Here is a 21,541-nt window from a genome sequence, read left to right on the forward strand (position 1 = left end):
CAACAGCCAGGAGAGGCGCTGGAGGTGCGAGCCACCAAGGCCGCGCGAGCTGGAGACCAGGGCCCGCTGAACGCGGCGTTGCGACAACCGGAGTCCCAGCCAGCCTCGGGGCATTGAGTCAGACCGGCCCGACCCCGGCCTCGCGAGACCGGTTTTCCTGCCGTTGCCGAGGCGAACCTCTGCGTGCGGCACTGCCAGCGTTCAACGCGACGGCAGCTCTCTCTCTCTCTCTCTCTCTCTCTCTCTCTCTCTCTCTCTCTCTCTCTCAGCGTATCGTGTAATTCTTAAACACTCACATTCCAAACGTCACAAAACCTCCCCGACAAACCTAGTTCACACTAACAAAGTGACTGTCAGCTAGTTTCTTTACAGGACAGCTACCACAGCAAAAACCAATCAGTACAAGATTTTGGTCACTCTTCTTATGCGATGCAAAGTCTCATATCTCTCTGCTGCCTCAACTGCTGGATACCAGTCAGCTGGCCAACCACTGTGGCCAAGCGGTCCTAGGCACTTCGGTCTGGAACTGCGTTGCTGCTATGGTCGCAGGTTCGAGTCCTGCCTCAAGCTTGGATGTGTGTTATGTCCTTAGGTTAGTTAGGTTGAAGTAGTTCTAAGTCTAGGGGACTGATGACCTCAGATGTTAAGTCCCATAGTGCTTAGAGCCATTTGAACCAGTGGACGACAACTGCGTCTGTAAAACAACAGTTGCGATTTGTCTCTGTGTGTCTTGCTTCAGCAGTGTATGGTCTCCTTTCTAATTTGTACGGAATGAGTGAAGCTGACTTAAATTGCTAGGAAGGTGGTAAGTTTACTGTGATTCTGCAGAGTTCAAATCCCCGTCCGGCATCCAGATTTAAGTTTTCTGTGATTTCCCTGAACTGCTCAAGGCAAATGCCAGGGTAGGGCATGGCCGATTTCCTTCCCCATCCTTCCACCCTTGTGCATTGTCACTAATGATGTCGATGTCGATGGAACATTTAACTCTAATCTTCCTTTTCTTTCAGTACTGCTCATCAACAGGGAACATATCAGTGGAAACTCATAGCTGGTACTACCATGCACTTGCACATAAGGTCGAACTGACAACCTCCCACCCTTCGAATCTCAGTTGTCAAGCGTAAATAACTTTTGTTACATTCTGATCCAGCGTAGTTTGATTCATTCACTTAAGATCAGTGATCCTCTGGGGTTTATTGTTTGCGCTCAAATGTTAAACTGGACACCTGACAAAGAAGGTGAAGTACACGTAAGATATGGACGGATGTCAATCTAATTTCATACACATACACACCATCAGTGGCTATTTAAACAATTAGTCACAATTCTTTGTGACAGGTAGAACGGCAACCAGTGTACGTTATTGATATTTGTGCTTAGTGGACATGAAGAGTATCAAACACTTAGTGATCACCGTGAAAAACACAGAGATGCGACATATTCTTGTGAAACTGTGTTACCATCACCTGATAGGGTTTGAAAGGGGCTTCATTGTGGGTCTCCATTGGGCCATCTGTTCAAATTGTGCAGGTTTGTTGGGCACTCAGTTGTGACAGCCCCCCAGTGTTGGACTGCATGGAAACATGAAGGTAGCCATGCTATTTGCTAAGGTTCTGGTCGACCAGCTCTGACCACCACGAAGGAAGACCATCGTGCTGTGCATCAATCACACAGTAACTGCTTCACATTTGTATCTGCCATCCGAGAACAAGTAATGGACTGCCTGCAGCGTTCTGTGTCATCTCGCACCATTGGTCGGAGACTAACAGTAGCTAGACTACAGAGTTGCTGTCCCATGCATAAGCTGCCATTAACACCACAACACAAATAACTACGTTTGGAGTGGTGCAATGACTGGAAAGCATGGACTGCTGATAAATGGCATCACATTGTAGTCAGCAGCGAATTGCAGTTCTGCACTACCCTGAATGACCACTGTCAATAGGTACAGTTGTAACCTTGGGAGAGGTCCCTCTCTTCCAATATTTGGGAGAGCAGTGTTACTCCTCGTGTCATGGTGGGGGGAGCCATTGGGTACGACTTAAGGTCACAGCTGGTAGTGGTTAAAGGAGCCCTGATGGCACAACAGTAAGTCACAGACATCCTGCCCTTGTGTTGCCTCTCATGCAACAGTACCTTGGTACCATTTTTCTACAGCATGGTGTTTGTCCACACATGGTGCGTGTTTCTATGAATTGTTGGTGTGATAGCCAGCAAAGTCCCAATATTTGTCCCCAATAGAGCATGTATTGGGCCAGCTTGGATGTAAACTTTGTCCCAGTGCCTGTATTCACGATATTGAGGATCAGTCACAACAGTTGTGGGCGAGCTATGCCACAGGAAAGGATACAATGGATCGATGAAACCCTTCCCAACTGGAGGCCAGGTGGGATGCTATGCCATACTGACAGTAGGGCTCAAACTGCCAAGTTCTTTGTAAATTATATTCGATTTTGCAGTCACTGAAATGACATCACTTACACTCTCAACATGTGAAGTTTATTTTTTTCTCCCCTTCTAGGTTATTCACTTTCTTTTGTCTGCCAGTATAGTTCTTGAACTCAGTGTTATTCATTGCATATGTTTTTCTGTACAGAAATTACAAGAACAATTTATACATGGCAAAGTAACTTAAGAAGAATGTCAAGTTGGCATCATTTCTGCCCTCATGCCAAAACATAATACACATTAATGGCTGTCAAATTCCAATTGTTTGTTTTGTTGTCTAGTTTCCTCACCATCCATGGTTTTTTTAATGGGATCAACTTATTTCCCTTCACATGTTTTTCTTAATTATTTAGGGACTGAGACACTAAAAGAAATTAGTATTCATTTTGCTAGCTCAAGGTGTACATTAAGTTAAGTTGGAAGGTAACAGCTTGGTTGAGCGTCAGTGAAACTTGTGGAGGAGGAGGAGATTAGTGTTTAACGTCCCGTCGACAACGAGGTCATTAGAGACGGAGCGCAAGCTCGGGTGAGGGAAGGATGGGGAAGGATATCGGCTGTGCCCTTTCAAAGGAACCATCCAGACATTTGCCTGAAGCGATTTAGGGAAATCACGGAAAACCTAAATCAGGATGGCCGGAGACGGGATGAAACTTGTGGTACTGCAACAGATTGATATGAACAAAGTCTGAGATCTGTGTTCATTGTTGGCAACATTTGTTCCATATTTATTACACATTATCATGGAAGTTATGTGGACTGTGTTTTGTGGCTGAACCAGTCATTTATAATTTCTGAAAGAATCTGAGGGAGCAAAAGTGCTTCATATTTCATGAGCATTCCTTTATAATTGCTTTCAGTAGAATTGTGAAGTAATTCAGAAATGTATGATACATAACAAAAAATTTTCTCATTCAATGACTTTTTTATACTGAATTAACTACTGTTGCTCCAGTTTCATGTGCTTTCACTGTTCCTGTCCTCCTCTTCATTTTCATCAATCCACATTTCTTGTTTTGTTTCCTATGTGTTCACCGGAAATCTCATTAACTTGTAGTGAGATAGTACTGAGAGGAAATGCACATAAATGAAAATCAACAGCTTTACAGTTTCACACAACAGCTATGCAACAGATATACAACTGTAGTCAGTCAGCCTGCAGAATGCTATTTTCAAGGGCCAGTTGGATGACATCCAAAGAGGTTGGCAACAGTGCAGGAAAGTGTAGGGAGTATGCTAGCTGCTAAGTCAGTGTCTGTCCACTTGTTGCATAGGTAACAGCTGTCTGCCAGTTCAAAAAATGATGAAAATCCACATTCTTGAGTACATCTGGAGTGAAGGGTGGTATTACAGATGATATTTGCTGGCTTGTGTTTTAGTGGTCTTATTTGTTCCCGTCCCTTGTTGCTAGGGGAAAAAATAATTAGCTGATCTCATTCTTAGGAAGGTAAATAGCAAATAAGTGAAGTGGAAGAGTAGGCCTAATTTAGAACATTTGTATTAAGTAGTGAAACATGTTGTGGAAAAGCACTTCATCATCTGTTTATCTTAATGTGGAATCTTCATTTGATAAAGTAACTTCTAAGAACTGCTGTAGGTAAGTATGACAGTACCAATATTCATATAAGCTATTGCCTAGTAAAAAACAGTAAGAAATTCTCTGTTGCTAATTGCTAATTCTTGCAAACTTCTCGAAGTTGCTAGCTTTGACTGCTTATTGCCTATTTTATCATACTGTTTGTAGCTTCAGGATGTTAAGAAAAGTAATTTGCAATAAGTAACTTGGAAAATGAAGGATGAGACACACAATTTGCCATGTTCTCTTTCTACTTTTGTGCATAGTCACTTTGAATGGTGAGAATGACAAAAACCTCAACCCAACTTTCAATATTCTCTCCTCAATCCTCATTCACACTGTTAACATTAGGCAATTGAACCAGTCCATGGCAGCATCCTGGAACCTTTCGTCATCTGCAGAACACTTACAAGCAGGATGTCCCTTATACTGAAACAGTTTAAAGTGGCATGGAGGCTTTTAGTTCTCTTTAGTTAATCACAGTGAAACATTAGCACAATTTGTCAATATCATGAACATCTGTTTTCCTATTCTGAACATTAACTCAGTTTACAGACACTGGATTCATTCACAACAGATTTACCATACTGCAATGGATATTTTCTGCATCTCATGATATCTAATAATTTACTATGTGCAGGAATCAAATTTCATAGTTCAGTTAATAGAAAGCTAGTGACACCTGCAACAATAATAAAAATTATACTGGCAACAACAACAACAACAACAATAATAGTAATAATGGTGGTAGCAGTAGTAGTAGTAGTAGTAGTAGTAGTAATGATAATTAACAATAGTAATTATTGTTTCAGGAATTCTATTGGATGCTCTGTTGGCACTGAGATGGTATACTTAGGAGGTTGGGGCATGTCAGAGCCCGAAAGTGGGGCTCATCAAGTGCTTTGCCGAGAGTCTGCTACTGATGATGAGGTTGCTCTGTTACCATTGGGAAGTCAGGTGAGAGATCTTTCCACATTTTTTTACTAAACAAAAGAAAACACAGATTGTGTACAGTTTAATGAGTTGCTACCACCACATCAAGTTCTGAAATTTGTCAGGAAAGACAGTCAGTTGTAGTTCCATTAAATTTTTTGTGTAAACTGGTATTGTCATTTGAAAGCTTGTTATGTGTAGGAGAACTGATGTAACAAAAGAAAGTACTGTTGCTGAATCAGCACTAAGTGAATGCTGTTACTGTCTTTGTACATTACTGCTTCTGATTTTTTTGGTTACAATTATAGGTTCACTTATAATTTTATAATACTTCTTGTTCTTGTCCTCCTTCTTCAGTCTCTGCCTTTTCACAAATATGAGTGTGTTTGCCAGGATTGCTCCTCATTTATTTTTTCTTTATTCATCCCAGATTTCTGTAATCTGCAGTCTATACATGTGCCTTCCCTCTGTGCTTTACAGTTTCAGTTCATAGTTCCATAAGCAGTCATAGTTAATGTGCTGTAGCTTTTTTTCATCTTTCTACACTGTATCCATGCTCTGTCCATAATTGTGCAGGGCATTTGTTCCCATTGCACCAGTTAAAAGGGTTTCTGTCCTCTTCCTCTCAAGTATGACTGCAGAAAAAATGACTGTAGAAAAGCGTTAGTGAATGCTGTAGTTTGTGTTTGTCAGTACATGTACATTATATTTCCTCATTATTCTGGACTAATTTACCAATTCTTCACTATTTTTCTACATTATTCATGGTATATTCTGCACTTACTATTTCCATGAAAGTTTATACACTTTCATTGTTTTATTTGTGAAACTGTGATATCATTCTGTTCAACTAGAAAAGGTATCCAGAAAATCACTCTCAGTGTCACTAAAAGTTTTTGTAAATACTGCATTTGCAAGTTACAAGTGATCAAATCTTTTGTACATAGTTTACACATAATGTCATATTATGAAATGAAGATTTTTTTATTACTTCCTGTGCACCTTCTGCAAACTCATTACAAAAGAAAGTGGAGCTGTCATTAAGAGTCTACATAGCTGTGAAAAAGTTTTTCAACTTTTTAACAGATTTTGTTCACAAGTAAATGAATCAGAGCTGTTCAATGGATTTTCAATGCTTTCCTAGTAGACTTGTTGCAAGGTGGTCTTTATTTTCCCTGATGAGGTCTAGCATTAATATGTAGAAGGTTGTCATCATGTGACAACAGGCATCACTGTGAATTGCTCCCAGAAGTTTTTTACACTCCACAATATATGCCAGGATTTTTGCTGCATCCTTGGTTTGTATATTCCATATTTCTAGATTTCTGGAAAGCATTTGACACAGTGCCCCATTGCAGGCTGTTAATAAAGGTACAAGCATATGGAATAAGTTCACAGATACATGAGTGGCTCAAAGATTTCCATATTGTCCTCGATGTTGAGAGTTCATCAGAGACAAGGGTATCTTCAGGAGTGACCTAGGGAAGTGTGATAGGATTGCTATTGTTGTCTATATACATAAAGGATTTGGCAGGGGCAGACAGGATGGGCAGCAGTCTGCAGTTATTTGCTGATGATGCAGTGGTGTATGGTAAGGTGTCGAAATTGAGTGACTGTAGGGAGTTACGAGACAACTTAGACAAAATTTTCCGTTGGTTCGATGAATGACAGCTAGCTGTAAATGTGGAAAAATGTAAGTTAATGCAGATGAGTAGGAAGATCAAACCTGTAACGTTCGGATACAGTGTCCAGCTTGACACAGTCAAGTTGTTCAAATATCTGGGTATAATTTTGCAAAGCGATATGAGACAAAATTAGCACGTGAGAACTGTGCTAGGGAAGGTGAATGGTCAACTTCGGTTAATTGGGAGAATTTTAGGAAGGAGTGGTTCACCTGTAAAGGAGACCACATATAGGACACTGGTGCAACCTATTCTTGAGTACTGTTTGAATGTTTGGGATCTGACTGGGTCAGATTGAAGGAAGATTTCGAAGCAATTCAGAGGCGTGCTGCTAGATTTGTTATCACTAGGTTCAAACAACATGTAAGTGTTACAGAAATATTTCAGGAACTCAAATGGGAATCCCTGGAGGGAAGGCAATGTTCTTATCGAGAAATACTATTGAGAAAATTTAGAGAACCGGCATTTGAGACTGACTGTCGAAGACTTCTGCTGCTGCCAGCATACATTGCGCATAGGGACCATGAAGATAAGATATGAGAAACTAGGTCTCATACAGAAGCATATAGACAGTCTTTTTTCTCTTACTCTATCTGTGAGTGGAACAGGAAAAGATATGACCAGTAGTCGTACAGGTATCCTCCGCCACACACTGTACAGTGATTTGCAGAGTATCCGTGTAGCTGAAGATGTAAAAACGACAAGTGATAGGCCAATTCCATCCCAAAAGACAGTTGCCATAAATTTTTGATTTGAACAAACTTGCTGCCATTCCACTGAGAGGTTCATTCGTGTGTGTGGTGTAAGCAGCTCATATTTCACCATCCGTAGCCAGGCTCATTAAGAATGTCCTTCATTATGTCATTCCAAAATATTAAAGAATATACCTGCATACTTTGATGTTCTTGTTTGTACTTCTTTAAAAAATTGCTACATACATTTTTAAATGATTGTCAACTGTTTCCTGAATTGTTCACTGCTGTCATTGGTTGTGGCATTCTGGTCAGCTTTCCAGAATGTGTCAAATGAACACACTAATTCATCCATAAAAACTGGTAGGTGTTCTGTTTGTTCTTCATCATGAGCATTCTTTCTTACTGGGTTCCAGACTTTAGTGCCATTATTCACAGGTCACCTCGATTTGAATGTGAATATCCAAATGTCTCATATTTCTTTTGTTAGAGGTAAGCATCAGGTCTCATTCCACAAGTGGAGTGGGTTCAGTTTCAGGAACTAACAGAATCAAGGCAACAGAGGATAACACAATATAATCTCAGCTTGAAGAGCACCAACAGAAGCCTGAGTGATTAAGTTTGTCCCATACTGCTTGGTATTCATGCCACCAACTTGTTACGTGGTGTGAACAGGTACTATGTTGTATTAACTATACAGCAGGAACTGGAAATTATACTCAAACGTGAAGAAGATAGTATTGGTATGGGAGGACAAACAAGTATCTGGCCCAGTATGTGCCAAATAGGTCCAGTTTTTTTTTTTTTTTTTCAAAACCTTGAGGATTGAAGGAAATTTTAATGCATCTTCTGGCCGGTTATAAAATTTAATCACCATCATGGTATCTAAGAGATTGCTGTCCAAGGAGAAAAGTTGCGAGGAGAAAATAAGGCTGCTTCTGAATTTTGTAATGATTTCCAGGAGTTTATAACATGAGAAAATTTAGAGCTGGAGCAACTATATATTGTGGTCAAAACCAGGTTGTTTTGAAAGTGTCTGCCAACAAAGACTTTAGCTTTAGAGACATAGAGAACATAGTGCGCCTGTTGTAAAAAAAAGCAAGGAAAGGATAACTGTGGTGTGTTGTGCGGGAACTCATAAGGTTAAGGTTGGTATAATAGGAAAGCTAAAAATTGCAGTTTCAATTTAAAAAAATACACAGTTTACTTGTTCATTATTTTCCCCAAGAAGGGAGCCTAGGCAAACTGCACAATATTTCAAACATGATCCCATAATTGCTTTGTGCCACAGGTGCAAGAGCATTTAACGTTGAAGGGTCAACTTAAATTGGCTTTATGGTTACTGGATAATGCACAATCTCATCCAAACAGAAATGTTCTTGATGATAGATGGTATTTGTAAAATATGTGACAGCCTTAATCCAGCCAATGAATCAGTGTGGCATTGCTGCCTTGAAGAAAATTTATAGAGGAAGTCTGCCACAAAAACTTATTGATGAGGGGAGCAATCTTCAAATCATGTGGAAATAATGAACTGTACTAGGTACAGTTTATAAAGTGTTGAAGGCAAAAGATAAAACAAATAACCATAGCCATGTCACAAGGAAATATTAATCCTAAAATTGATGAAACAAGAAATTATGATGGTAAAGAAGACTGCTCATTAGCAATATTAGCTTCTGTTTCATAAAGTGCTTCAGGGTGTGAAACTATTAACAAAGGAAGTATTTCTAAGTGATTTGACATTGACCACATAGCCAGTCATGAGATGTTGAGTGTCAATGCTATTGTTAAGCGAGTTCAAGGGACATCTGAGGAGGTGAATAACAGTGATGAAGATCATAACATCTAATTCTATAAACAGTAATCAGTCACACATCAGCACTTCAATGGACCGAAGGGCTACTGGACTACATGGGACAGCAAGACGATGCTCCCCTTTCTGACAAGTTGGTGATGCATAAAATTCATAGTGCAATACATGAAAGATGAACTACCTCACTGAGGAAGAAATCAGTTCAATACTATCTCGTTTCAAAATAGTGCAATCTAATGTGAAATTGGATTGTACTGTATTCTTTGTAAGTAGGCCTACTGTATTTTCACACATAACATGATGATTAAAGAAGCATTTATTTAAATGTTGGTTAAGTAGTTTTAATTATGATATTGTAATTAATTTTTGATTTGGAACAACCTTAATACAGTGCTGTGTATTTTAATTGCAGACTATCCATGGAATTTAATGATCCATAATTTTCAAATCCTCAATTGCCACATATAATTTAGTTTATTGTACTAAAATAATAACATAATGAAATTTTTTGGAAAATTTTTGTTTTTCGTGTTGTAAATTCTTGACATACATGTGAATAAACTACTACTCACCTATGCTTTTATCCAGTATTCTCATATGTAATAAATCAGACATACTTGTCATTTACATAGCTTTTAATTTCTGAAAAAGGTTGGAGGACACACAAGGCTGCTGCTGCTGAATCAGAGTACAATTTGCAAGCCACTGAACCCAAGAGAACTGGATTTTTATCAGAACATACCACATGATATCCAGATGTTTGTCCCTAAGTACAAAGGTGAGCAGCGTTCGAATGGTATGGAAGATAAATTTCTGCATGTATTACAAGCCAATTAGGTGAGGTTGGCCTGATTTTAATCAGCTTGTAATTTTGATGATGTGTATATGTTTCTAAGTGTGAGGGGAAATGTGTAGCGGAGCGTTTGACTGCAAAATACATAGAGCAACAGTAAGGCCTTTTTTAATCATTTCAGCTGTAATATATTTGTGCAAACCAGAATATGAACTGTGAGGGGGTATCGGTGGACAGGCTTGTTAAAAGTTTGAAACATAGCATGTACTTGTTAGAAGAACTTGAAGTCACTAATAAGTGAACAGCTTGTTTAGCACAGACTTTTGTGTCATGTCAGCTTTGGAAATTTATTCCATGGTGCTTAATACAAGTGATAGACATTATTGTACTGTCTGAATTGTCAAAACACATTGAAATGATAAGAAAATTTCTTTGTGTGCAGAATAGTTTCAGATTTATTCTTCAAATTCACTGAATTAGGTGAAGGTTGTAAGGAATCTTTCAATATTTGTTCAGATATTAACCCATTACAGACATCAGCATAGTCTCTTGCAGTGCTACAAATTGGCTTGCAGTATCCAGATGTCGTTTTCATCAAGTGATCTTAGTATATTCCTACAAGTTTTCATTTGAATTCATTTTGATTTATTAAACATTACACTACTTTTCTAACAAGACAGAATCTTTTGGTTACATAATGGACATTACTTGTAATACTGATATCAATTCCTAGATATTAATGTGAAAGCTTCAACATCCAGAGCTACAAATTCTTATAGAAATATGAAGATCAGCTACTTTCCCTTCAGAATATTTCAAACACAGAATTTTATGATTTTACAGTCATATTAATACACCAGTAAGTGACAGTCTGTTGTAGAAATTTTGGTTGAATGTATTTAAAAACAATTTTAGAAAAAGTTTTTGCATATATGAATTGATTTGATTGTCTGTGGAAGGATTGGAAGTTTGTTTCAGTGGTTGGAAGTTTGTTTCAGTGGAATTAAACATAGTTGTAGGGCACATATTTTCATAAACGGTATTAAAGAATGCACCTATTGATGGTGGGCACTTTTTGTCTTCGTTAATCTAAGTGTTCAAAGTTGCTCTGTGCTCACACTTTCACCTCATACATGTATCACATAGCCTCTCATTTGATAATATGAATTACTGACATAAGAGTGTAAAATTTTACAAATGACTTCTGATTTCATATCATTGAAGTACTTCTGTTAAGTAACAGTGGAACATTTACAGCCTCCAGGAAAGATTTTTCTCATGAATTGGCATACCATACATTGCATTTTCAGAACTTGCAGTAGTTGAAAAGCCTGCACATTACAGTTCAGGTAACATATGTTCAAATTATTGACCTAAAAACTTGCCTATTTTAGGTGTCTTTTTCATAGCTGAAATGTTTAGGACTAACATTTTTATTAAGTTAATTTTTGCTTAGTTTTCATCAAGACTAGCATTTAACACTTTGTGTAACTCTCCAATAGTCAGTCTTTTTATCCTGTAATCTGTGAATGAAATCAAAGATTGTTTTAAAAATTTATCATTTGTATGACATGTTCAGTTTTTATCAATGGGAAACAGAAACTGCAACTGTTATACACCATTAATTTATACTAGTGATAAACTTTGAAACATATCTTTTCAAAGCTGTTCACTTCTAATCTTTGGTGATAGGTGTAGTAGGATGATGATCTTGAAAAGCAAAAAATTAATTTGACAAAATAAAGTAATTCTGTAGAGCATCCATAGTTCATATTTTTCATTGATAAATATGGAATTGTTCTACCAAGCACCGGTGGAAGAATCCATTAACATGATTTTCATTATTTCTTCTATGCCATACACAATGCTTCTCAATATGTCACATTCTTTGAAAATTTTTATGTGTAAGTTACATTGGCCCTGTTTACAATATGTCTCTTCTCTTAATTGATTTAGTATGCATATTATGTGGAAATTGCATTAGGAAATGGTACTCCAGTAAAAAGTTGTTTTAAATGAGGGAGTTGCTTGGAAAACCACACTTTATATAGAGATCACAGTATACTTTTTACCTGAGTCTGTATACACACTCAGCTGTCATAGACAGTGATTTAGTTTCACTTATAAGAAATGCAAAGAACTTCTTTGCAGTTGTTTTATCCCCTTACGTCAGTTTTTGTATTTGTAGAGTAAATAAAACCTGAACTTCATGTTACACATGAACTGACTTACACTGTGCAACACTACAATGTTATGTATTATTTTTATCTTGCATGGAACCTTATGCTGACACTGATTGGGCCTCATGCCACAAATCCAGATGCCTGCTGTTTGATTCCTATTTAGCCTGCATGGTTTTTCCCCCACTGTAAAAATTAACATAACATTTCCCTTTCCCAGTGCTCTGTGCAGATGGAAAAATGAAGTTGTGCCATGATTCAGATGCCAAGCTAAATCATTGGTAAAATCAAGCAATGGAAAGTCCATGTTGGAATATCAAGCCAGTTCACAGGTTGAAAACAAAGGCACACGACCTTCAGTGTCCAGTCGAACCCTGGCTAGGAAGAAGCTGGTGGTCAAATCAACCTTTCAGTTGATGATATTATTACTTGTAGAACTGCTCCATTTGCAATGTAAAGCCCTCAAAAAATGATTTTTCACCCACGCATGCTAGTTTTTCATTGTTTATCATTTCAGTCAAATGTCCATTGAACTACTACTCAAAAATAGCGTGACATACTTTACTCTTAGTAATTATTCTGATGACACTATATTCACTGTGAAGATATGGCAGCCATATGTTTTGGCTTCTTTTTATTTTATTTTTTATTCAGTTTTTAATCTTTCATTTTTAATAGTCTGATAGTCATTAAAGCCTGACCACTGCTATGGTCGCAGGTTCGAATCCTGCATCGGGCATGGATGTGTGTGATGTTAATTAGTTCTAAGTTCTAGGGAACTGATGACCACAGATGTTAAGTCCCATAGTGCTCAGAGCCATTTGAACCAAAGTCTGACCCATTGATTTATTTAGATTAGAATTGTTAATGTATCACCCACAATCAAATTGATTTGGAAGAAATATATCAGCATCCACTTGACCTGGTCAGCAAAATCACAGAAATTTTAAATATGAAAATTCATTCCAAATAAGAACACAATACTTTTCCCTTTGCATTACCGTAGGCATTAACTGCCCACTCCTGTTAACATTATGTAAATCTGTATGTAACATACAATAATACAGAGCAGTTAGCTGCTGCTTTAAAGTATGAGGTCACAAAAAATAAGTAACATGAAGTTCAGATGAAATAAATTGCTGCTTGCTCTGCATTTGCATTACTGAGGAAATCACAGAAAGTGTAGATTATTCTTCTGTGCTGAGTATGCAATAATTTCTCTAACAAGTGATGATTGTTTTGGAAGAAAGTGTTGTTTTCCACAATGCAATATGCCAACAAACCTCGATTTCTCCCTGTTGTATCAAGGACCGAAGAGAAGACAGGACCAATAGAGAAGCCAGGCGGGGCCATGTGCGGTCGCCTGTGAGTGAAATGTCTGTCTGTCTGCCCCTGCCATTGGGTCGGTCTCCACCCTGACAATGAAAATGAGGGTTTGTATGTGATGCTGGCTCAGGTGGCTTGCATGGGAGTGTGACAGATTTATCAGCCTCAGACTTTTAAGTTCTGTATCTAAAGATTTTTTTTCCCCCCATGGAAGCCAATGCCATCTCTTAAATGAAATTATGTTGAGATATGCTCATATTAATTATAACATAAAATAAAAACAAGACTGATGTTGCCAATTATTACATTTATTGCTTCTTTTCAACCTCTGAAATGCCTATTTCTTTCCTAGTTTGTTTCATATACTACTACAGTAGATAGGAATACATATCACTTACTTGATAGCGAAGTTTTGCCTCAGTATTTGTGTCTAATATTAAATTTCCATTAATTTCATTGACATTCACTGAATTAAATTTTTGTATGGAGTTGTATTTGTTTCAAACCGAATTCTCGGATGTAATTGTAAACTCAGGCCGCAAGTAATGTCTCATTCATCAAAATTAGATATTATTTGTGACAGATCTCTTAACAAGAATACAGAAATCTTTATCTTCAACAAGAGATTTCCAGTTTGTACAGCTGCAAAGAAAGGGAAGAAAAAGGAAATTAAATCAACCACCCTTTAAAGGATAATTTGATAGTTGAAGTATATGCTTCATGTTTTCTTATGTGTACCATGTGACTAGTTGAAACATACATTGTTTTTGTAGTTCTCATACATTATCTTAATATTAATAAATGTATAAAGTGCTCACAATCATGAGAAAGAAATGAAAACCTTGATAGACGTTCCATGGTAGATGTTTTGATCTGTTTTCACTTACTACAACTGCATTACTATTTAGGCAATTCCTGAATAGGATAATGCATAGTAAAACACATCTGTGACATATCAGTTCACAATCAAATGGTTCACAACTTTCTACACTCTAATCATCAACCTCCTTAAGAGCCACACAACTTCTTGTTGGCCATGCAAAACATCATCACAAATGTAGGAATTGAAGTACTTGAAATATATTAATTGTCTGCATTTCCATTTGGGAAAACATAAAATTCTGTAAATTTAAACATATGTGTCTTTTATATTCAATAGGTGTGCCAGTTATATTAATCGGCGGAATACTCAACTCAATTTATTCATACCCAGTACGCACTTTCCTAATTTTTCCAGTGCTGCTGCCTCGTTTTTTTCACTCGGCCATGCCATCATTTCAGTTTTTGTTTTTTCCCCATCTTCCATTTTCAAAACTATCTCTGTATGTTGACTCCCCAATATTTTATACTGGTATATAATGTTTTTCTGTAACACTGCTGTGTTACTAATCACACAATTAAAGTATTTTGACACATTTACTTTCCTGTTTCCTCATTATGTTTTTATTTACATAATTTCTTGTGCTTCTTCATTTTACCCCAGATTTTTTTGATGACTGATAGATGCATTAAAAGGTCAAAGTACTCTATGCCTCAGTGGTTAGATGAGAGACTACAGATCCAAAGGTCTGCGGTTTGATTCCCACTCAGTCATAGAACTTTTGTCCGCCACATATCAGTTCTTTCACTTCTGGCAACGTTTGTAAATGGTAGTTTGAATCGTGGTTCGGTGGTCATATTGAGCTGGCTGGCTAAGTCTGTTCAAAGGTTGATGTGGTGTGGTGTTCAAACCAAACTTTGGATTGATGATAACTGTAGCTATGTCAGAAACTGTTGTTTGATGTAGTTTTTCTGGCCACTCTTTTACTTTTGTTCTTTGTTTACCCAAATAAAGTGTATTCCCTTTTTCCCCTTTCCTTGTCATATTTTTTCTTCCCCTGTCATTGTTTCTCTATGGCTGTAATGGTGCTAGATGGAGCTATAAAGGGCAAAAGCTGTAGAGGAAGACAAAGGTTGATACATCCAGCAAATAATTGGGAATGTAGGTTGCAAGTGCTACTCTGAAATGAAGAGGTTGGCACAGGAAAGGAAATCGTGCTGGACTGCATCAACCAGTCAGAAGACTGATGACTCAAAAAAAAATTACTGTAATGAAAGGACCCCTCCATTTCCAAATCACAAGATTCACAGTTTGTTGTTAATCATGTTTCTTGATCTACCATGGTTTCAAATTCTTTCCATTGAGTCAAACCCATTCTGTGTGTGTTTAAAACAGGGTCTTTAGTTTTGACGTAGTTGTGTTTTATATATGTGTGATTTTGTGGATCAGTTTACAGAATTGTGACACACATACATACATACACCACAAGAGTGAGTGAGTGAGAGAGAGAGATAGTGTTCAAGTCATAGCTGACAATTGTTGCTAATCTAATAGGGCATGTGAATCCAAATTACGGGAGACAGGTGATTCAAGATGGTCCCACAGTTTGTGCACCCAGTTTTCCATAGCAAAACAGTAGACTCAGTAGTGTCATCCAGCCTCATATCACAGGGCTTAAAAACGATGCATGCTAGATATATGTTAACACTTACCTTAGGAGCTTGAATTAATTTTTAAAGGTATTTTTAGAGAATTGTCAAGAGCTTAAATTTTAAATTCATGTTTTTTTTATTAAAATATTTTTTGTTAAAAGGCAGCTTTCCATTTAGTTTTCATTCAAAATCATTCTGGTCTAGTTGTACAAATGTGATGAGTTGGCACTTATTAAATTAGTGCGGTACTATGAGTTCAGTTCTGAAGGCTGAGATCTGACACATTTCCATAACAAGCTGCTAAACATTTATGGGGTGAAATGTATTGCGGTTCATATGCACAATATGATAGGCAAACACAGAAACTGTGATAGTGTCATAACCAGAGTTCGTATTGCTTGTATTGCAGGTGTGATGCAAGCAACCAGTTCCATAAAGCTGGATAAAAAGTATAGTCCAAGTTTCCGAGAGGACCAACGACCAACGAAGAGGAAGAGAGATGATGTGTTAAAGTGAGTGATCACGTAAATGTAATAAGTATTATGATTAGTGTTGAAAGGCATATTTATGTACTCCATCAGTTACTGTATAAAGGCAGTGACACATCTCCTTAATTTTTGATATTTTGTTTGTTCCCCTTTTTATGTACTGTATAGTTAGAGTGAATCTTTTTGGAATCTGCACTGTTCTTTAGATGTCTTATCTTTGGTTCTGTTCATTTCAATAATCCTGCTGTAATTGCATCTTTACTAATTGTTGTGTTGTTTTCGAGTGTTTTGTGCTTTCATAATTTTCTGCCTCTGTCTGTGGGAAATCTTTTTCAGTATTTTCTGGCATTGTTGAAAAGTCTAGGGCTGTAAGGGTGATGAGGTAGCAGATCCCAAATCGTTTCATCTAAAATTTCCAGGATCTGTTGCAACTTTTGAGGTTGACCATTATCTAGAAGAAGCGTCACGTTTCCTCCGCCAACTCTAGCAGTTCCACTTCAGTGTTGCTTGAGTTTGTTTTTACTCATGTCTGAATAGTACAGACTATGACACTGCGTTGCTCCTCCAAAAAGTCAAAGAAAACTGTACCATGGGAAGTCCAAAAAATTGTTAACAGAACCTTATCAGCTAATGGTTGCATTTTGAATTTCTTACGGAAAGTTGATTTAGGGTGCTTCCAATGCGTGCTTTGACCCTTTGTAGCTGGCTCAACATGATGTAGTCAGGTTTCATAATAAGTAAGAATACTGTCCACAAGTGCACCATCTTTGTTATTGAAATGATTTTTGAGCTTGGTGCACATGCAAGATCTCTGCTCTTTGTGATGGGAGTGCACCTTGCACATGCCATAGAGTGGTTCAATTTGGGATGAGTTGTGCCAACATTTAATCAACACTTTTTAGCAATTTATTGAACTTTAAGTTGTAATGATGAAGGTTTTTTTGTGCATAACATCCTTTTCGAAACTTGTTTGGTACGTGCTGATTTATGTGACTTTAGATTATATTCTGTCATTTTTTATGGGGTATCTCATATGCAACTGGAGAAAGTTACGTGTCTGTGCAGCTATTAACATTTCTTTTGTCTCCATTTCTGTTGAACAGTTTAATGACTGCATATCTCCCAAAATGTGGGAACCTTTTTGTGTACTAAATCTGTTAGAATCTCTCTTGCTGTTCTACATTTGAATCAGCATTAGTGGATCCTTGATGGGTGCAAAGGGCTGGGTACGGCAGCTTCGCGTGCCTGCCTCAACCAGTCATGTAATGTGATTTTGTAAATGTCTGTATGGCAATGCCTCAGTGTTGTCACATCTCTATACAACCTGGGCACGATATTATTGCATTGGCCTCACATCACCGTCACTGGAAAAATGCCATGACATTACAGTAAACTAGTGCAGTAGTGACTAAGGAAAACACATCACACTGTGAATGGTATCAGACAGCTGTGCATATACTATCAAGTGTTTCAATGTGTCCTCATGAAATATCATAATAAAAACTCACAATAAACTGACTGAAGTGCCCTCCCTGTAGATGCAATAATGTTGTGGTCAGCTAATACTGTTTTCACCTGCAGCCATTTGTACTTCATGGTTCAAAGCTGGCAGCATTGTTGCAAGCTGTGGGATCTTCTTACACCATCTCGACTATAGCGCTTTGGACAATCACATTTAAGAAACTCAGCAACAATTGAATTCTCACATGTTTTGTTATATTTGAGCCCTATTATTATTATTTAGTTTTAGTAACACATTTTTGCTGAATGCATTGGCATATAATTATCACAAAAATTATAATAAAATGTAGCTAATGTATTTTCTTATAGGAACTGTACGTAGTCCATAGCATGCTTTAGTTGCATGGATACATCAGGGATGGCTATGATGAGGGTTCTGACTTTCAGCAGAATGTACTTGTATTAATATTTATAAAACAAATTAGAACTTTGCCTAAGCCACTAGTTTGTGTAGTTTAGTAAATGCTAGCTTCTGTAAGTTCGTAAATGCCAGTATTTTGTGTACTTCATAACTGATGCTTTTTCAGGATGAAGGTACAGCGAAATAGTAGTCCTGATGAGGCAGTTAAATTAGATAGCTGTAAACAGTGCTTTCTGTTGCTGGAAAATATAACTTCTCAGTTTGTACATCCATGTGTTCTGGACCTAAAAATGGGTACCAGGCAACATGGGGATGATGCATCAGCTGAAAAACGTAGCAAGCAGATGGCTAAATGTGCTGCAAGTACCTCTGCATCACTTGGAGTTCGCCTTTGCGGTATGCAGGTAAGGAGCAAATCTCAATCACAAATGGATAATGGACAATTGACAGTTACCCGTCCCTTATATTGCTTGTTTATCAGTGTGTCAGTTAACAATTTAATCACTTACTGCTGCTAACAGTTTAGTGCAATTGGTAAATAGTTCATTCTTTATTTCCTTTTTTGTCTAAAATCTGTGACGAATCAGTTTTTACACTGACATGACAAATGCCCAAAGCAGGTACTGAATTTAATACAGTGGCATAGCAAAGGTTGTAAGATTATGAAGGAAAATTGAGCCTATTTTTATTTAACACTTGTCTTTGTCTTTCTGGACTGTCCATCCTTTGAATGCTTTCTTCAGGATACTTGTAAAATTCTGTTTGGATATTACTTACTCTGCGAGCAGCTTCATTATCTGATAGTAATATTCCATAATTTTGAGAATATGTGAAAAACCTTGAGACTGAGTACCATCAACTGACCATGTTAAGACAGTCTGCAGCCAATCTGTTACACAGTAGAACACCAATGGTTGTAAAGAACAATCCCCAATCTGCAGAGGACCTTTTTGAGGACAAAATAAATGACCTACTGAGCCCGCACTATAATTCATTTGCTCGTTAGTGGTTCACTATTGCTGTTGTAACATACTTGGCCAAACTGCACTCTTTCTGTCCACTGAAGGTTCATGGATACAGTGTTGCCTGCTGCTCGTAGATTTGTTGGGGGGACATCAATGAGTCTACAGCTTTCATAACATGTGAAATGTAGAAACCATATAACTGTCTTTTAGAATACATGCAAAATAATTTTTGTATTAAATTAGGATTCTGTATTGGCCATTGTGGTTTGTTGATGGCTTTGGGCCAGTCTTGCAGATGTTCCAGGCTGTTCACAGTAAATAGTAATGTTACTTCATCCATGCTGGATCTTCTTGAACTATGCAGCATTAAGTATTGTGGCTAGTTGCATACTTTACCAGCAGTAAATAGTAATGTTTCCAGTGATGTTCATGGCACACAAGTGATATCGTGTCTTGACACTGTTGGGTACCCGCACAAGTTAAAGTTCACATGTTCCCAACACCTAGCTTCCACTATCACTTCCATAAAATTGCCAGTGTACCATGTGTGTATATACTGTCTTCAGTCACTTTGAATAATACTGCTGAAAACAGCTGGGTATTCTTAAGTCAGCCACAATGTCATATGCTTTCTAGTAGTCTGGGGTCAATATATTACAAATATCACCCTCAAAATGTTGTGTTATTGTCTGTACAGCGAGCATTTATTTTTGCTTTTATGATCTTTGTACTGTGCATTGTTAATTTCCAACAATGATTTGTTTTTCAACTAGTTCTCAAGATACTTTTTCTCATACTTCACAATTTCAGGTAATACCAGCTAATAATAAGACAAACGTTTCATGTCTGAACTAAATGCCTTCTGTCTTATTTATTCACAATTCCACTGAGCAACCTCAGCTTCTTAATATTGGTGTTGTCATTATTTTATTTTAAATTCTATGGTACATTCTCTCCATTTCTTCTTTCCCACCAAGCATTATGGATTTAACTATTATGAGTTTCATATCTTCTTAGTTCATGATAAAAGTTCATTTCTTCAAAGTTCACAAATATTTTATATAAAAAAAAGGAAAGAAAATTTCATATAGTTGTGACTTCAATGAGAAAAACAATCAAAGTTGGCTCAGTGGAATTTGCCTGAGTATTGTATAACAAGCCTGTTGAAACCAGTTTACAGCTCATCTTGTTCTACACCTTTCAGTGTAGGAGCACTTCTATACTTCTATGCTTCATAAATCACCCTTTGGCAGCCTGTTCCAACACAAAACACTACCCTCAGAAGATGGGAGGTTGGAGAGGGGTGGGCAAGGGGGGGGGGGGGGCTCTAGGGTGCCCCTGCATGTCCATAGACAAGTACAGGCATACCTACTGCACACATTCTGGGAATGCATGGAGCCTATTGGCTCGACAGTGTCATCCAGCTGTGTAGGCTATTTTTGTGGCTGCCAGTATGTCAGCTGTTTGCCCACCTGTGCCTGGAGGTACCTGGCTACCTGGGAGGTAGGCTTTGAAACTTGACAGCCTCGTTATGGTTTGTGGTTTAGGACACTTTGGATGCCAATAATTATTTCCATCACTCCCCCTCCTCCTCCTCCTCCTCCTCCTCCTCCTCCTCTGTGGGAAGTGACTGCTGGTGAGACTCCATATGATCTCGAATTTCTCTGATTTTTTTCCATCATGGTAATTTTCCGAGATGTCTGTGGCATGAAGTAACATGTTGCCTGACTCCTCTTGGAAGATACACTTGTGGGATTTCAACAGTAAACCTATATTGTAGTATCTGCCACTGCAATTTGATGAACACAATCACACTTAATTGAACAAGTCAGTCATGAAAGCTGCCTTGTTTTTGATCTTCTATATCTTCTATATCTTCTCTGTTAACCATAACAGGGAAGCTTTCAGTCTGATAACCAATACTGAAGAATCGGTCAAACAAGTGATTTGTGAGCTGCTACTTGTACAGATAAGGCATATTTTCTTAGGATTCATAACATTGTTTCCTTGGCATTCATAAAATGAATTGGAGTCTGGCATCTGTTTATCTGAAATTTAGTTTGTTCAGTCTTTCCACTTTAGGTTGGTCCATTTTCCAAACTCCTACATATTTTACAGTTGTTATTGTTTCCAGTTATTACCTCTTATGTAATCAAACAAACTGGTCTTTTTGCCTATTTACATTAAATATGTTAACTTCATTAATGTTGAGGGCCAATTGCTGGTCGGTGTATGAGGTGTCAGTCCTGTGCAAGCTGTCTTGTTATTAGCTATAGTCAGGGTGTATACAA

General features: G+C 37.7%; 1 protein-coding gene across 3 annotated transcripts in view; it reads left to right on the forward strand.

The window, feature by feature from the left end:
* The window catches only part of LOC124605278 (inositol hexakisphosphate kinase 2-like), a 95,643-nt gene that overhangs the window by 46,695 nt on the left and 27,407 nt on the right, over positions 1-21,541 (forward strand). Inside the window, exons 1-5 of one of the 3 annotated variants that reach the window (XM_047136850.1) lie at positions 3,689-3,892; positions 4,834-4,978; positions 9,796-9,922; positions 16,325-16,427; positions 18,452-18,689. In XM_047136850.1, the coding sequence (XP_046992806.1) occupies positions 4,865-4,978; positions 9,796-9,922; positions 16,325-16,427; positions 18,452-18,689 (582 nt within the window). In that variant the 5' untranslated portion in view covers positions 3,689-3,892; positions 4,834-4,864. Of the gene's footprint in view, positions 1-3,688; positions 3,893-3,923; positions 4,043-4,833; positions 4,979-9,795; positions 9,923-16,324; positions 16,428-18,451; positions 18,690-21,541 lie in introns of those variants that run through there. The other 2 variants (XM_047136848.1, XM_047136849.1) reach the window with 2 other exon arrangements.

Source organism: Schistocerca americana, chromosome 3 (genome assembly GCF_021461395.2).
Source record: "Schistocerca americana isolate TAMUIC-IGC-003095 chromosome 3, iqSchAmer2.1, whole genome shotgun sequence".
Taxonomy (NCBI): Eukaryota; Metazoa; Arthropoda; class Insecta; order Orthoptera; family Acrididae; genus Schistocerca; species Schistocerca americana.